At 38.4% G+C, this 18,042-nt stretch overlaps 1 protein-coding gene across 1 annotated transcript in view; it reads left to right on the top strand.

Moving 5' to 3' along the window:
- The window catches only part of LOC126326208 (von Willebrand factor C and EGF domain-containing protein-like), a 147,147-nt gene that overhangs the window by 98,221 nt on the left and 30,884 nt on the right, over window positions 1-18,042 (top strand). Inside the window, exons 5-7 of the mRNA XM_049995593.1 lie at window positions 10,154-10,273; window positions 16,490-16,612; window positions 17,006-17,071. Of these exons, the coding sequence (XP_049851550.1) occupies window positions 10,154-10,273; window positions 16,490-16,612; window positions 17,006-17,071 (309 nt within the window). The remainder of the gene's footprint in view (window positions 1-10,153; window positions 10,274-16,489; window positions 16,613-17,005; window positions 17,072-18,042) is intronic.

Below are 18,042 nucleotides of genomic sequence, written 5' to 3'. Positions count from 1 at the left end.
TTCCCTCTCCTTCCCTCTTTCCTGAAGAAGCAACCGTCATTTGCGAAAGCTAGAAATTCTGTGTGTGTGTTTGTGTGTTTTATTTATTGTGCCTGTCTGCCGGTGCTTTTCCACTTGGTAAGTCTTGAAATCTTTATTTTTAATATATTTTTCCCATATGGAAGTTTCTTTCTATTTTATTTATATCATGTTTATTACACTTTGTATCATAATCACTTAATTACCATATAATTTTAGCATGAATGTGTATATTCTGTACTTACATATGTGGTGATTGCTAATTAGGTGAAATATAATGAAGAGACCTGAGTATGTAGAAAATTTCAGAATTGGTAGAAAATGTTATGATTTTTTTCATAAAAAGTGATACTTTTCATTAGTAAGACATGTACTCTGTGGACATTTAGTTTTGTTTTTTTCAGTTGTTGTTATGAAATATGTATCTTGGTGCTGACTTTTACAGTGTAGTGAAACATTGCCCCTCAGTATCCATCTTTGCTTATAACAACTGTACTGTGCTTTCTTGCTTTTTGTAAAATCTTGGTGAGTATTCGATAAGTTTAGAGATGATCTTTGGCTTCCCACACTTCCTGCACTTAGGAAAGAAATAATAATAATAATAATAATAATAATAATAATAATAATAATAATAATAATAATAATAATAAGCCTTTCTCAGACTTTGTCTGGATAAAAATGGAAAGTGACGCGGGTAATTGAACATGTATCAATAATTACAGATTTCTGTAGTTGTATATATACGTTTGGATGTGGCTGTATTACATTGATGTACTGGTTGATATTGTGTGGTGTTACTCCTGTAGTTGACAGTATAATTGGTATAATGTCAACTTTATCCTGATGCCACATATCCTTGACTTCCTCAGCCAGTAGGATGTATTTTTCAATTTTTTTCTCCTGTTTTCTTCTGTATATTTGTTGTATTGGGTATGGATATTTCAATTAGTTGTGCTAATTTCTTCTTTTTTATTGGTGAGTATGATGTCAGGTTTGTTATGTGGTGTTGTTTTATCTGTTATAATGGTTCTGTTCCAGTATAATTTGTATTCATCATTCTCCAGTACATTTTGTGGTGCATACTTGTATGTGGGAAGGTGTTGTTTTATAAGTTTATGTTGTATGGCAAGTTGTTGTTGTATTATTTTTGCTACATTGTCATGTCTTCTGGGGTATTCTGTATTTTCTAGTATTGTACATCCGCTTGTGATGTGATCTACTGTTTCTATTTGTTGTTTGCAAAGTTTGCATTTGTGTGTTGTGGTATTGGGATCTTTAATAATATGCTTGCTGTAATATCTGGTGTTTATTGTTTTATTCTGTATTGCAATCATGATTCCTTCCGTCTCACTGTATATATTGCCTTTTCTTAGCCATGTGTTGGATGCATCTTGATCGATGTGTGGCTGTGTTAGATGATATGGGTGCTTGCCATGTAGTGTTTGTTTTTCCAATTTACTTTCTTCGTATCTGTTGATGTTATGTGATCTAAGGGGTTGTAGAAGTGGTTATGAAATTGCAGTGGTGTAGCCGATGTATTTATATGAGTGATTGCTTTGTGTATTTTGCTAGTTTCTGCTTGTACTAGAAACAATTTTCTTAAATTGTCTACCTGTCCATAATGTAGGTTTTTTATGTCGATAAATCCCCTTCCTCCTACCTTATGTGAATCTTTCTGTTGCTGAATGTATGTGATGTATTCTATATTTGTGGCATTGTGATCGTGTAAGTGTATTGAGTGCTTCTAGGTCTGTGTTACTCCATTTCACTACTTCAATTGAGTAGGTCAATATTGGTATATCATAAGTATTTATAGCTTTTGTTTTGTTTCTTGCTGTCAATTCTGTTTTCAGTATTTTTGTTAGTCTTTGTCTATATTTTTCTTTTAGTTCTTCTTTAATATTTGTATTATCTATTCCTATTTTTTGCCTGTATCCTAGATATTTATAGGCATCTGTTTTTTTTTTTTTTTTTTTTTCATCACTTCTATGCAGTCACTGTGGTTACCCAATATGTAATCTTCTTGTTTAGTGTGTTTTCCCTTGACTATGCTGTTTTTCTTACATTTGTCTGTTCCAAAAGCCATATTTATATCATTGCTGAATACTTCCGTTATCTTTAGTAATTGGTTGAGTTGTTGTTTTGTTGCTGCCAGTACTTCATCATCAATGAATAGCAAATGTGTGATTTTGTGTTGGTATGTTCCAGTAATATTGTATCCATAATTTGTATTATTTAGCATGTTGGATAGTGGGTTCAGAGCAAGGCAGAACCAGAAAGGACTTAATGAGTCTCCTTGGTATATTCCATGCTTAATCTGTATTGGCTGTGATGTGATGTATTATTTGAATTTTTTTGGTTATTAAGTGTGGTTTTCCAATTTTTCATTACTATGTTTAGGAACTGTATCAATTTAGGATCTACTTTGTATATTTCCAATATTTGTAGTAACCATGAGTGGGGTACACTATCAAAAGCTTTTTGGTAATCAATGTATGCGTAGTGTAGTGACCTTTAAGTTTTAGCTTGATATGTCACCTCTGCATCTATTATCAGTTGCTCTTTACATCTTTGTGATCCTTTGCAGCAGCCTTTTTGTTCTTCATTTATAATTTTGTTCTGTGTTGTACGTGTCATTAATTTCTGTGTAATGACTGAAGTCAATATTTTGTATATTGTTGGTAGGCATGTTATGGGGCGATATTTAGCTGGGTTTGCTGTGTCTGCTTGATCTTTAGGTTTCAGATAAGTTATTCCATGTGTAAGTGTATCAGGGAATGTGTATGGGTGTGCAATGTAACTGTTAAATAATTTAGTTAGATGTGAGTGTGTTGAAGTGAGCTTCTTTAGCCAGAAAATTGCTATTTTATCTTTTCCAGGGGCTTTCCATTTGTGCGTAGAATTAATTGCTCGGGTGACTTCATGTTGCAAAATTATCACTTCAGGCATTTGTGGTATCATCTTATATGTGTCTGTTTCTGCTTCTATCCACCGTGCATGCCTGTTATGTTGTACCGGGTTTGACCAAATGTTGCTCCAGAAGTGTTCCATGTCTGTTATGTTTGGTGGATTGTCTATTTTAATGTTTGTGTTATCTATTGTCTGGTAAAATTTCTTTTGGTTTGTGTTCAATGTTTGGTTTTGTTTTCTTCTATTTTCACTTTTTTTGTGAACATAGATTGTGAAAAATCGTGAAGGTGTGGGGCAGGGTAGTTATCAAGTATTGTTCTGGTGTTCAAATGCCTATAGTCTCCACAGAGTCGAAAGGAATTTTCCTTTTTGGAAATGATACATATTGGGGAAGACCACGCACTGTCAGAGGGGTGGACTATACCTAAGTGTAAAAGTTCATTAATACATTCTTTGGCAGCGGTAAGTTTTTTTTGCATTGAGGCATCAGGGGCGAGAATGCACAGGCGGTCCCTCAGTTGTGTTAAGCCTGTGACACACACTCGTATGAATGGCCTTGATTTTGTAAATAGGTGTGGCCGAAATACATGGAGGGACGCAGGAAGGAGCAACGTTATCGTCCGTGCGCAGTAAGTATGAAATGGAACTAACCTGAAATACGTTATCACTGAACGGTAGTTCAGTGAAAGCTGCAGTGTTGTCCGCGGAGCTGCGCTGTGTGACTGCGCTGTGTGACAGCCGGTGCGGTTCCATTGACTATGGTATTACTGCACAAAGGAATCGCTGCACGCGCATGTGCGGCGTCACCTGTAAGAGCTGTCACAGTGAGGACCGGTGTGCCTGTAACGGCCCGCCGTGCGTGTTTGGGTGCATTGCACAGTGAGTGGCAATTCCTGGCTGTATTACCGTAAACAGAGTGATACCAGCAGAGAGGATAAACTTGCTGATCCTGTGTTGTTACCGGGTGAAGGACATCACTTGAAGCTGTGGTATGGGATGGTGAAGGATGGTGTGGAATCTGGTGCTCAGCCAGTGTACTCTGTCTGTTGTTTTGGAAAGATCGGCCTCTGCCACACGGGGGAGGCGTAATATCGAGGGAGGGCACACGTAGATAACTTTCTTCTGTTGATTATCTTATATGCGGCATTGGCCAGCAATAATTTCACTTGTAGAGGTTCCTGATCATGTGATAGGAGCTGCAGTTGGATAGCTTGCAGCAGCTTTGCAACCCGGAAAGAAAGTAAAGCTTCATCTGGCATAGTTTTGCTATCAAAGACTGCTCTGATACGTTGCTACAGTTGTGAATGAGTCAAGTCTTTGAGATGTACATCTTGTAGTATGTATAAAACAGACTCTTGCGTAGTCTTAGCTAGACGTTCACAGATCTGTTGTTTTGCAAGTGTGTAACGATTTGAGGGGTCCGCCGACAGCACTAAGTCCTGTACCCACTCAGTGTAATCCCCTAGAGCATTAATAAGTGCAATAAATTTAGCACTGTCTGAATCAATGTTTAGGGTGGTGAATATAGTCTCTGCCAAAATAAACCATGTATGCGGATTGTCCTTCATGAACCTTGGTGATTTAGGGATTTTCTCACTCTTGTGTTGTGGAGGTAACAGATTTGATAGTACAGCAGACAGGAGTGGTGGAGTGTTTATGAAGCTGTCACTCGCGGCGGCTAGTTTAAACACGGCTGGCGCGGCAGGCGCAGCCGGAGCTGTGGAAACAATAGGGGCAGGACGAATGTCCAACCAGTAATTGTTGTTACTGAAATTTGTACCCATGTTTTGTAGTGAGGTTTGTAGTGGGTGGGGAGAGAATGTTCCAAAACCGATTTATCAGCAATATATGGGGAGCTCCAAGTGATCTGTGGGCTCGAAAAGTCTGAGAGATTCATAGTGTTGGGGCATTGTTGCACACTACATGTCACAGGAGGTTGTACATACGATGCACTGAGAGTCACAAATTTAGGCACAGAACCCGTGGTTGTTTTTTATAGATGAACGTAGAAAAAGATTTCATAGCAGGTGACATCACTGATGATGTTGAGAGTCCACAACAGCATTGTTGAGGACGAAGAAAACTCCACGGCATTGTACTTATCTTCTACTTATCCCAGTTGTTGGTGGCGTTGTGCATAGGAAACCATGGAAAGGGAGTGTAGAGGCACCATTAGTATCATGTTGTAGTCTGAAAGGAGTGGAAGGTGAGCAATGTGGAGATGTTGAAGTAAACGGCCACATTGTCAAATCGGACGCATGTTGCACGTCGGAGGTCACCAGTATGGCATGTGTTATACTTATAACACAGAAAACACCATTCACTTTCACTATGTAATATTTTTATTGGCACAAGATAAATCAAAACACAAAGAAATAGTTTTCGGCAATCGCAGTAACAGTCATGACCAATGTCTCATACCAACTAGTCAACAACCAAAGTAAGTAAAACGAAGTACAAGAAAGCAAAGATATTAATATTTTCTGGCAGTTCTGCCACAAATGTGTAACTGTTGGAAGTTTTATTGTTGTATGTCTGTTGTCATTGTTCAGTGCTGTATCGAGTAGAATGTTGTATTGCATGGTTTGCAAATTGGGAGCTGGCAGAGTTAGAAGAGTAACACATAATATTAAAGTTTGCATGAAAGTCAAGAAAACCCATACAGAGACATACTAAATGATGCAGGAAGCCTAGGGTGATGAGCACTGAAGTCGTACTCAGTGTCACATGGTTTAAAAATAGCCAGACGGAAGTTAAGGGTGCCGTTTGACATCTACTGACAATGCTCTTGTCAGGAATGCCAATGAAAGTGTGCATGCCAAATGGAGACTGAGTATCTGAGATGTTGTAGAAGAATGTAACATTTCTGTTGGATCATGTCATGAAAACCTGACACAGCATCTGAAAATGCGTCTTGTTGACACAAAGTTCAGCCCATGAACCAAAACCAGAAAGCTTTTATATTGCACAACTGAGAATGAGATGTTCCTTAAGAGAAACATAAATGTTAATGAAACATGGGTCTAAAATTGATGTTGATACCAAGGTTCAATCTTCACAATGAGTCAGGAAAGGTCCTCCAAAACCAGAAAAAGCTTGTCAGGTCAAATGTCAAAGCCATGCTGATAGTTTTCTTTGACTTTGAAGGATAAGTGAATCGTGAATTTGTGCCATAGGGGCTACTGTTAATCCATGGTACTAGCAGAATTTGTTGCAATGCCTGCAAGAATATGTGAGAAGGAAATGACCTGAAACGTGATGAGACAATTCATGGCTCTTGCATCACAATAACACACCCACGCATTCATCCCGGTGGGTGTGTGACTAATGCACAAAAAACGAAATCGCTGTGCTCTTGCATCCTCTGTACTCTCCAGACCAAACCAGTGTGGACATTTATTTTATTTTCAAAGTTGATAATTCCATTGAAAGGATGACAATTTGCAGTCATAGATGAAACGAAAGAAAATCTGCAGATGACCCTATACACAATCCAGCAAGAGGCATACCAAGATTCCTTCCAGAAAGGGGAAATGGCATTGAGAGAGATGTTGTAGGAGAGAGTATATTGGAGGAGACCATGCACAACAAATAAAAAGGTAAGTGCAGAAAAATTTTGTGAACAAAGCTCTGGAGCTTTTCGAGCAGACCTAATAAAGCAATTGTGCTGCAAGCCATTCCACAATGAGAAATGGCTCCAACATGTTATGCTTTGCAACTGACGCTATCACACTTAATCACATTAGAGCAACACTAAGAGAAACAATCCAGCCATGCCCTGCTTGGCAGCTCGCCACAACACAGCTGGTCAAGCAGATCTGTGAATGACCCACCTGTTCGACGACTCCCACTGACCAGTGCTGTGCACTATGGTGGGAATGCGAGCTTGAATAACAGCTCTGACCAGAGAACTCGTGCGACCAAGTGGAATATCTGAGTGGAATCTGGAGAAGTCAGTTCAGTTTAGTACCTCATATTGTTCAAATGTGCTGTATGTTGTGTTGTGGTAATAAAGCCATATTGTTGCCCTACGTGTCATCTGTTATTGGTATGATCCCTGCACTTAATGGGATAATCTACCACAAACTTAATCTGTATATTGTATTAACAATAAAGTATCATTTACTGTTCAAAATGATTTCCCAGACGTGAACTAGTAAATTAGCAGGGAAGCTGTTACTTTGAAAAAAAGCTGCTGCTTCCCCTATGTATGATGAATAGTTGTGGAGACATTGGTAGGTCAATAGTTACAGGAATACATTGTTATTTTTCTAAGCATATTGTCGGGAGGAAGAAGCACAGTTGAAGAAAATACTGGTCTTTGAAATATGTTTAAGTACTTACAACAAGAAATCCTTTTAGCTGTTAATGCTGACTGTGAAATCATTCATGATGCTGATATTAGAGAGTTTGGACAAAGCATGCAAAACAGTTGATTGCTAACATTTGAACTTGTAAAGTTATTCTTCCTTCCAGTTCTAATGTTTTGTTAGCTATGTGATTGGACTGTGTTGCAGTGTTGGCTGTTTATACACTGTTGGCTGCTTTTTTTTTTTTAATATAATTTCTACAAGGGTCATCATCCTGTAAGAATGCATCATGGACCAAAACCATGGGGGAAGTACAAGCAGCTATGGGAGCATAAACTAAGTTTGTATGTAGACTGTCTTATGTGAATTACAGATTTAATCCATATTCTTTAACATGAACAATAATCCATCATTAAACTCTCAAACCAGAATGTGCCACATCCTATTATCTTTATCAACAGCTTCTAGTATTCTGTTTCCTCACATGCAATGCAATTAGATTCTTTGGAATTCTCCTGTGCTAACACAAGTGTTTTCAAATTCCCAAGCAGGTACCTAAAAAAAGTATCTTCATATGTAGTCTCCTGTACTGCTCCTCCTGACAGGTTTTATTGTAAAGCTTTCTATTGATCCCATTTTATACCTTTTTCTCTTCATTGTTCATTCAGAGACCATCTAAAATTTTTTTCTTCTATTGTTTTCACCATCTGTTTTGACTCTTACTGGACAAGATGCTGCAGTGGTTAAGACACTAAATGCGGGTTTGAGACACTAAATGTGTGTTTGAGAGACAACATATAAATGCTTGCTCAACTACTGCAATTTAGGTTTTACTTGTGCTAGAGAGAGGCTTGATGCAAATGCAAGAATGTTTCCTCTATTAAGGTTGTAGCTAATTCTCCTTTTCTTCAGTTACTACCTTTTTTTCAGTTATTTTATTTTTAATGATATTGACAGGACATTAATCTTACATTGTTTTTCACATTTCTCTCCCCCCTTCCCCCTCTTCCCCCCCCCCCCCCACCCACGCCCCAATCCCCTGTCCCCAACCCCTCTTGCATCTTCTGTTTTCTCTCAAGATTAGCTCTGATCCAAATACCATCTGCAGATCTGCAGTTCACTAGTATAATTCTGATATTTGAATGTCAGCTGTTTCAGTCCATTTCATATTGCTGATTAAAGGGTGGAAATAATTCTTTTGCATTCAGTGCCTTTATGCCTTCTCATATTTAACAACTGCATACTCCTTACAAAGCAAAAGCTTAAACTGAAAACTGGAGACTGTGTGTGTGTGTGTGTGTGTGTGTGTGTGTGTGTGTGTGTGTGTGTGTGTGTGTGAGCAAGATGTACCATTAGAATGATTGTTGTTGGTACAGATTTCTGAAGATAAGGACCCAATTTTCCAATAGAGTAAATCTGATATAAGAAATTACCCAAAACACTTAGACAGCATTACTTTGAAATTGACTGATTTGTCCTGACAGTTAAACAACCTGGATATGCCTTATTGATTGTTTCAAAACTCTGCTTTGTTACGAATGCACCTCATGGACTGTTTAAAACTTTCCACTTACCACCAACTTTCCTCTAGGTTCAACCACAAAATCAGTCAAGTGCCATGCTGCCGTGGTTTAATCAGTACTTAATGGCTCTTCAAATTCATTTCTTCAGCTTAGTCTGGTTTGCCACATGGTTTTAAGTTTTATGAATGGTCAAAACAGTATGTACTATTTAGGAGTAAAAAAAATGACTCAGCAAAAGGCAGAAGCACTATGTGTCCCTATGTTCTCAGTCAACTGCTGTTCTTTTCTGGCACATGGTGAGTAGTATACTGGGGTGAGGTAGGGGTGTGATGTGGAGTGGGAAGGGTCATGGTGGGGTATGGAGAGAGGTAGGAGGCAGTGAGTGGGTTGGGGGGGAGGGGGGGGGGGGGGGGGAACTGTGCAGCAGCTCATGGGAGAGTAGGGAGCTGGCTGTGGGCTAGCTAGGTATGCAGGTGGAAGGAGTAGGTGGCAGATGGCTGGGCATGCAGTTTCATAGACCATGGCATGAAATAACACCACACGTCTAACTGATGTGGCAGCACAAATTCGCTGGGTTACTGAGGCAGGCCCACAGATGGCTCCCCACTCTGCCATAAGCCACAAGACACTTACCCCAACTCCCTCCCTGCTTGCCACTTTTCTACATCCTTCACTGCACCCATCCCCACCTCACCCCAGTACACTCACCATGGGTCAGAAAAGAGCTGGCAGTTGACTGAGCACGACATAGAGAGAGAGGTACACGTGTGTGTATTTTTCCACATGCTTGAAAAAAGGAAGTGCATCAAAGAAGCTAGCCAATCTTTCTGTACCTATTGTTTGTGTACTTTTCGATGATGCAACATGTTTGCCTTTCGTTGAGTCATATTCTTTATTTCTAAATAATTCATCATTTTCAACCAGAATTTTGTATACATTACAATACAGTATATATTGATCCAAGAGCAAAAGAATTTCATGTATCATAAATATGTGCATAGTCATAAAACTCCTATAATAAATTAATCAGAAATGGGCAAATCATATTCCAGTACACTATATTTTATCTATACTTAAGCACTCCACATTTACAGCAGTGAAACCAACGCATCATGCCTTTCGTAACTAGCATATGTGATTTACTTGGATGTATTCTGTCAAAGTTGCTCATAGAAAATGTACTTCTGTTGACTTGTTCAGGTGATTGTCATACTCACTTTGGTATTTGTTTTCACTAATAAATTTGCATGAATAATTATGACATAGTTTTAGCAGTATCAAATCAAGACAGACATTTTAAAAAATGACTTTGATATCAAACATAACAATTTGTATTTAGAACCTCCCTTAAAGATTATAAATTGCTGTGAGTTTATACTATCATGTTCACAGCAAACAATGGCACTGAGCTGATACGGTGTCACTATGAGGGGAAGGATTACTATGAAGGTCAACTTCTGTACAATTCTCGTGAGCCTTGCAAAACATGCATTTGTGACAGTGAATTTAAAAGTAAGTATACTACCAGTGTCTGGAGACAAAAGAATACTAGTGGTGATAAAGTATAGGACATACTGTGCATATAAAGCAGTTTTAGTTTACTTGTAGAATTTTTATAATCTGACGTTGCATGATTTTTGTTTTGCTCTGAAACAGAAGGATACGAAATTGTGAATAGTTTTGTCCTTGACAGTAAATTTTCTTACTTAATTCCTGTTTGTTATTAGCTACACATAACATTTCACTTTAATTATTTAGATTATCACCTGTCTGATGCTCATTTCCAAAAATTTTACTTTTATTGCTTAAATTGCTAATATTCGATACACTGTAGGTGAAACCCAAATTTTCACATGGAAAACTGGATATTAGTCATGAAATATCAAAAAATTTTTTTTTATAGAATAGCATTGAGCTAGTTCATATGTAAAGCCATTTACATACATGCAGGTCTAATGTGAGATGGATGAGACAGGTGGCCTTATAGCAGGAGCCATTCCAGAATTTAGCTGAAATAGGGAACCACTGAAAATCTAAATCATGATAACCTGGAGGAGACTGGGGCTTCCATCATTCCAAATACAAAGCCAGTCTAGAATTCTGGGATACCTTTTTGTTTTTGTAATTTTGACTGGTAAGAAATAATACTCTAACAAAGGATATTACTGCATCCCACAACTGTTTACATTAGATACATGTGAGCAGTTGCAAGCAGGCCCTTGTGCATGTGCAGTTGAGTCACACATGTACCTTCACCTGCTTCTGGCTACAAAAGTGTGGCTGTTAGCTGTATAAGCAAGCAGTAAGATGCTACCCATAAAAATTTTACTGGCACGCCCAAGCTGCCATATTCACTGGGAGCAAACTGGGCAGCAATTTCAATCAAGCATTAAAGTTATTTTTGTCAGTTTGCTAAAGAAATATGGCTTTATTAATCTTTTCCACTGAGGCAGTAAATTTATTTTAAACGAAGTTTTTAAATCCAGGCTATTGGCTAGTTTCAACTGTTTGCTGCATTTCAAAAGAGCATGCTTTCATTTCTAGCATGTATGCATTATGCCATAATAAAGAACCAAAAATGAGATAGTGCAGTACTGGTACTCCAAGAAAATTTACAACCGAATCTGGACATACGAATGTGCACTTTAAGCCGAATTACACATTTTAGTATGATTAATGAAATTCCTCTGATGTCATGTTTCTTTTATGACATAATGTAAGATCTTTTAATGTTTTACACATATGAACACACGGCTTCCTGCCTCATCGTAGCTATGAAAGTGTGGTGATGCATGTTATCTGGTGCTCTCTGGCAATTGCTGAAATAAACCTCTTTCTAACAGGTCATGGGAAAATATTGTGAATGATTGATTGAAAAGCATTACTTTCAAAGTAAATTCCCTTTTACACAAGATAAATTAAGTTTGAGAATGTGTGATGGATTTCTTAAATCGCAGAGCATTTGACTTTCATTGAAAAATGAACTATTTGAGGATGACCATTTAGAAAAATATTTGAGCCCAGATGATCAGACATTTATGTCGGTATTAAAAATTTTACTGGCACATTTGTGTGATATATCTTGAAGGGTAACATGCCCAAAAAAGATCAACATTATACATGAAAGTTCAGTGAACTCTTGCAGCTTATTAGTCTTTGAGACCAGTATTATATGTGGAAGCTCTGCTTTTCTTGTAGCAACACCATGTATATTAATTTACACCATTAAGTTTTCCTATATATATATAATGTGTGTGTGTGTGTGTGGGCGCACGCGCGCTACTTGACAATGATAATGCTATTGGCTGACTACATTATGTGTCCTAAGATTTGAATACCCGCTGTATTGGCTGGGGAGATCACGTGACAAGAGCTATGACTGGCTTACAAAAGCACATCACAATCTCGATTTCAATTCTTCGGAAAGTAACATGTGGTGTTTGGTGGAATTTGAATTTATACTTTTGTAATATGAAAATATGCAGTGTACATGGCCTTTTTTCTAAGTTTTGTTTTCTAAATGGCTGAGAAATTCTACGCCGGTGTATAAAACCATAACCATTCAAAGGATCAATAAGTTTTTCTGTTCTGAGGAAAAGTATACTGTCACTTAACATGGAAAAAGTGTATTGTCACCTGGGAGAAAGTGTGTTATTAATGGGGAAATCTGGGCAGAACCTGGGAATTTTTTTTTCCTTGTTCGCATATGCACCCTGCTCTCTCTCTCTCTCTCTCTCTCTCTCTCTCTCTCTCTCTCTCTCCCCTGTGAGACTGATAATTAGTTATTAAAAGCAGCTGCCTGGGCTGATACAGGTGGGGAAGAGGAGGAGCATGCTGCAAGGAGGGGAAAGAGTGAGTGAGATCTTTCATCACATAATTCAGTGGCTGCACAATAAAAGGAGTACAGCAGGTAGAAATGGAGAGGGGGGTAGGAGAGGGAGGGGGGGGGGGACAGACAGACAGAGATATATATATATATATATATATATATATATATATATATATATATATATATATATATATATATATATATATATATGATTGGGGGGGGGGGGGGATAGGAAGAGTAGTGGCAGAAGGCAGTACATGATCTGGACAGGGAAGGAGTGATGTGAACAGAAAGGAGAAGGGAGAATGTTAATGTGAGGCAGTGGCAAAAGCAGAAGTGTAAGCCATGGGGATTGTGAGAGCACAGGATACGCTGGAGAGATAATTCCCAACTTGTGTGGGGTGTATTAAAGTGACCCATATACTGAAGCAGCTGTTGAAGTCGCTTGTGTTGTGGTGTGCAGCATGTTCTGTAAATGTATGATAAAGTCTGTGGTTTGCCTCAGTTTGGTGATGGCTATTCATATGAGTCAGCAATTGGTTTCTTGCCATGCCCACATAGAATGCTATATACATGGCTCTGCCTCTTATTGGGTAGGATATGCCTGTGACTGGACTATGGTAGGATATGATGGATGGGATAGGCCTTGCACCCGGGGCATCCACAAGAGAGTGACTTGTGGGGGAGCAGGATTGGAGTATGAATGGCCAAGCATGTTCTGCAGATTGGATGGTGGGTGGCACTACTTTGGGTGATCTGAGTAGGATTTTAGATTGGCTAACTTTCACCTCAGGACACAAGAGATATTTGATGACCTGGTGAAGTATGTGGCAGAGCTTTTCAAGCCCAGGAAGATATGGAGTGCTGGTCAACGGCTGTTTAACAGGTTCACTGGTGTTCAAAGTGGCAGTCATATGGGAGATCTGTTTGTGGATGAGCTGGATACAAAACTGTGAGTAAAAGGCTCTGGTAGGATTGCTAGTATGTTTTGACAACTCCTGCTGTCCCCTACAGATGCAACTTCCACAGGAGATGAGGCTGTATGGAAGAGACTTTTTGGTGTGGATGGGTGATAGCTGTCAAAGTGGTGACTTATTGCTTAATCTTTATTTCTTCTTTAGTTTGTCATCTTCCAGATTGTTCTGAACACAATATTCAATTCTAAACATTTCATATTGTGTCTTATTGTTTTCATTGACTGTATTTTATTTTTAGCTCTTTCTGTGTGGTGTAGTTTGCAGAGCCCACTATGTAACAGAAACTGAATTTAACAAATATCTGCTTGAAGTGTCTAGGGCTAGGGTCACTCCCTCAAGAAAACATAAGAATAAAGTTCTGTCTCCATTTATTAACAAGATGATTTTGGTCAACTTAACACAAATGGTCTCCTTGGACTGGTAATGGAGCTTACCACAAAATAGAAAAGTGTTAATAATCTTGAAGTAACTCTTAGATTAAACAGAGGGTTCGCTGAATGTTTCTTAATACAGCCCTTCTATTACTGGAGCACCCAAAAATATCTTCCATGGTACAATACAGTCCTCCCACTAGACTGAAAACTCAGAAATCTCCAAGTTCATGATTCACTGGGAGGCATAACTGAATGGAATGAAACTTCATGTTCCGACAAGACTGGAATAATTTTGAAGTCCCTTCAATAATGAGTGATACCCACAGTTCCCACAAGCATGTCGCCGAACTTAATGCTGTCCATTGGATGTGAAGGAAGTGTGTGATTGGAAGAAGAGCTGGTTCCATAGCAAAAGGCATCCATTGACTGACTACAATGGAACTGCCTGGATTGGGGCCAGCATGGTCCGGAATATTTGCATGGCAGAGGTATACTTGCATTTGATTGGCTGCATATGACATGGTGGATGCAGTGAGAAAATCTGCGGCAGGAGCAATCCTATCACAGATGTGCACACCATCTGTTTTTGCCTCTGGTGTAAATGAAGGCCCTCTGTGGGTCGATCTGCAAATTTCTTGTCTCGCTAGAGTGGACAACTGTTGTCACAGTGGTAGTGCCTGGTGCAGCCCACCTGGCAGAGGTGTGTTGCAGGTTGGCATCAATGTCTGATGACTTCTGAGACATGTCACTACCTCTTCCATGAGATTGTTTATTCTTGCAGAAAGCTTTATATTACATATACTATTTCAGAAATCTGAGTGGGATCAGTGGCTTCATAAGTGGGTCACAACTTGACAAGGCAAATCAGCATGTTTGAGCAGAAGTGCTGAAAATTTCCTTAACCAAGAGAGAAACTGATTAATCTATATGTGATAATTCTTGTCTGTACAGGAATTAGTTCATTTGTCCACCATGTTCATCTTTGTATATTATCATGATCATCAAATAACTTTACTGGAATGAGGATGGACACTAGCAGATTTTGCACACTGGTAACACCCAGCACATTTGTTGTTAAATGTGCCTGGCAACATTATGCTTAGAACTGACTGTCTGTCTGATTTACTGCTATAAATCCACCTTGATAAGTAATTGTGTCCTTTAGAACTTAACAGGTTTCAACATGCTCAGATAAATTATACCTGTAAAATAGTTGGAAAGACAGTAGCACTGGAAGATGGAACAGTGTGTTTTGCACAGTTGCATCAAAGGAGTTGTTAACAAAATGTGGCAATTTAATGTCATTAAAGAATTAGAGAAGGATATTCAACTGAACTGATGGGATGAACTCTAGACTACAAACCTAGATTTAATATTTGGAGTTTGGTAAATTTTCTCATATACTAATCCATATAAAATTCACAATTTCATGGTTAGTTTATGAAATGAGAAAACAAGTTATTTTTAGTACTTACTTCTGCAGAGCATGGTATAATAACAACATAAAAATGAACACCCCCCCTCCCCCCCCCCACCCACCCCCCACATATTAGGCTTTTTGCAATTGGCCAACTGCTGCTCATGCCTACAAGGCAGTAAGAGGACTGATCTATACTTGTGGAACATAGGATCAGCATGTTGCCAATCCCTCTAGCTGTAATTGCCAGTAGATGAATTCTGAGGATGCCATTGCTTCTTTATTCAAGCAGTTCCTAATTTGAATTCACATGGGCTGATCGGATCCCATATTACACCTTCTTACTACAGAAAAAAAATCTGAGAGAAGACCAGGAATCGAACTTGTTGCCTTCTGCACTGAAGGCAGTGCTGCTAAACATTCAGCTAAGGAGGCAGTCTGGTGTGATTAAATGCGAAACAGGTTACTTATGGCATTAAGTACTACACAAACAGCATTGATGAATAAAAATATAAAACTACTGCAACAGGATCAAAGCCAATTGTATTCCGTCAAACAAATCATATTTAGCTAATCATGTAATGATATTGCTGAACTTTGCCAGTAACTCAGATAAAGTGGATTGTATTTTACTGCATTGTTGTTTTATACAAATTTAATTTCCCTGATTTATACGTAGATTGTTTGCAACTGTTGTATCATTTTTGTGCTAAATGCTACATTCAGATTATTTTACTGTTTTCTCAGTTCAGATTGTGTGTCATGAAGAAGTATTACTTCTCTAGATTTGAAAAATATTTGGTATAGTTTCTCATAATGGCGTTTTACTCATTTCTTTTGCCTAGTGAGCAACTTAAATTTTCGTTTGCCTCTTTTACAGGTTTTTATGTTACTTATTTATGTATTTTTCCCTCTTCTGGTTCAATTACTAATAGAGACATATTAGGATTACAGTATATACTTTTTATTGACACAGTTCAGATTTTGTAGTTTCTGGACCTTCTAAAAAAAAAAAAATTATCGAGGAGGATTTCTAGCTATATTTTATGAAATGATTTAAACAAGGTACAATATATATTTTGTTGATCATTCATGTATTAGTTGGAGTTATTGTTATCATTATCATTGCAGCTAAACCACGATGTCGTGAAGTCAGTTGTGGCCTTGAGCTTCATTGGGCAGTTGAGTTACAGAAGGGATGTGCACCAATATTCTATGGAAGTCAAACATGCTGTCCTATAGAATGGCGTTGTCGTGAGTATACCTTATTGTCACTGTGAGGTTAATAAGTAGAACAATTTGTCCATTCTCTCTCTCTCTCTCTCTCTCTCTCTCTCTCTCTCTCTCTCTCTCTCTCTCTCTCTCTCTCTCTCTCTCTCTCTCTCTCCCTCCCTCCCTCCCTCCCTCCCTCCCTCCCTCTCCCTCTCCCCCCCCTTGTTTGTGTGTGTGTGTGTGTGTGTGTGTGTGTGTGTGTGTGTGTGTGTGTGTGTGTGTGTGTCTCTCTCTCTCTCTCTCTCTCTCTCTCTCTCTCTCTCTCTCTCTCTCTCTCTTTCTCTCCCCGTGCAATTTTACTTGAATATAATGTTCTGTTAATGAGATAATAAATGTAGAGTGCACCACACTTACAGTACAACAAATTTATTTCAGCTCGTTATGGAGACAGAGTAATTCACAGGAAAACAAAGAAGCCCTCGGCATCTGTCAATTCTACAGGTAGTGTTTCCACTCAGATACCTATTTTCTGATGTAATTGTACTGGTTCTTGTATGATGAGAAAATCTGTAGTATCTTAGTCACATTGAGGCAAGTTTTAAATGTACTCCATCCTTTAGTTTTAAGGTACAGTTGAATGTTTATTAAATGGCTTATTTTTCAGGTGTATCTCACTATAGCCAATAAAACAGATGATCCTCAAATTAAATAAATGCAATGATACTAAATAAAATCCTAGAGATTCAATGAGCACATCATCATAGTCCAAAATGTAAGTGAGGTGGGCCAAAATTATACACATGGGAAGCAGAATATTCTAGGTTAAAAGCTATTCCCCATATTGGGCTCACCTAGAGTCTGATGCCACCTCCAAAACTTTGCTCCCATATCCCTGTTATTGTCAAGTCACCTCATCTGTTTTTGGTTGCATACAGTGGAGGGCAATTCAAATTCCCATTCAGCCATCCACATTTGGATTTCTGTGAGTTCCCTAAATTTCTATGGGAAAATACCAGTCCTGTTACAGTGAAGAAGTATATCCAGTTTCCTTCCTCAGTCTTGCTTCAGCTCCATATAGTGACTGTCATATTAATGGGAGATGAAACCAGTCTTTCTTCCTTTTGTTGGAAATTCAGTTTGCATTTCTAACTTGGACTAGTTTAGACTCATAATAGAATCTAAAGAATAAAACTGACTGTAATAATTTCTTTGGATCTGGCAGAATTTGATCCTTTTGTTGACAAGCTATGCATTTGTACTTGTTGTAGATCTAGAATGTTTCTAGAGAGAAATGTATTTAATGATACTGAAAATGAACTTTGTCAATATAAATATGAAACAACTTCTGAACTGTGTCCTTACACTGGGACAAGTTCCATAAATTTATTAGCTCCACAGCTGAGGCAGAATAGAGTATTAACCATGTTGTTATGCTTTGATGGAAAGCAAAAAATGACAGTCCAGGAGCTCTG

This window comes from Schistocerca gregaria, chromosome 2 (genome assembly GCF_023897955.1).
Source record: "Schistocerca gregaria isolate iqSchGreg1 chromosome 2, iqSchGreg1.2, whole genome shotgun sequence".
NCBI lineage: Eukaryota > Metazoa > Arthropoda > Insecta > Orthoptera > Acrididae > Schistocerca > Schistocerca gregaria.
Note: the sequence above shows the minus strand (reverse complement) of the source record. Positions and strands in the feature narration are given on the sequence as shown.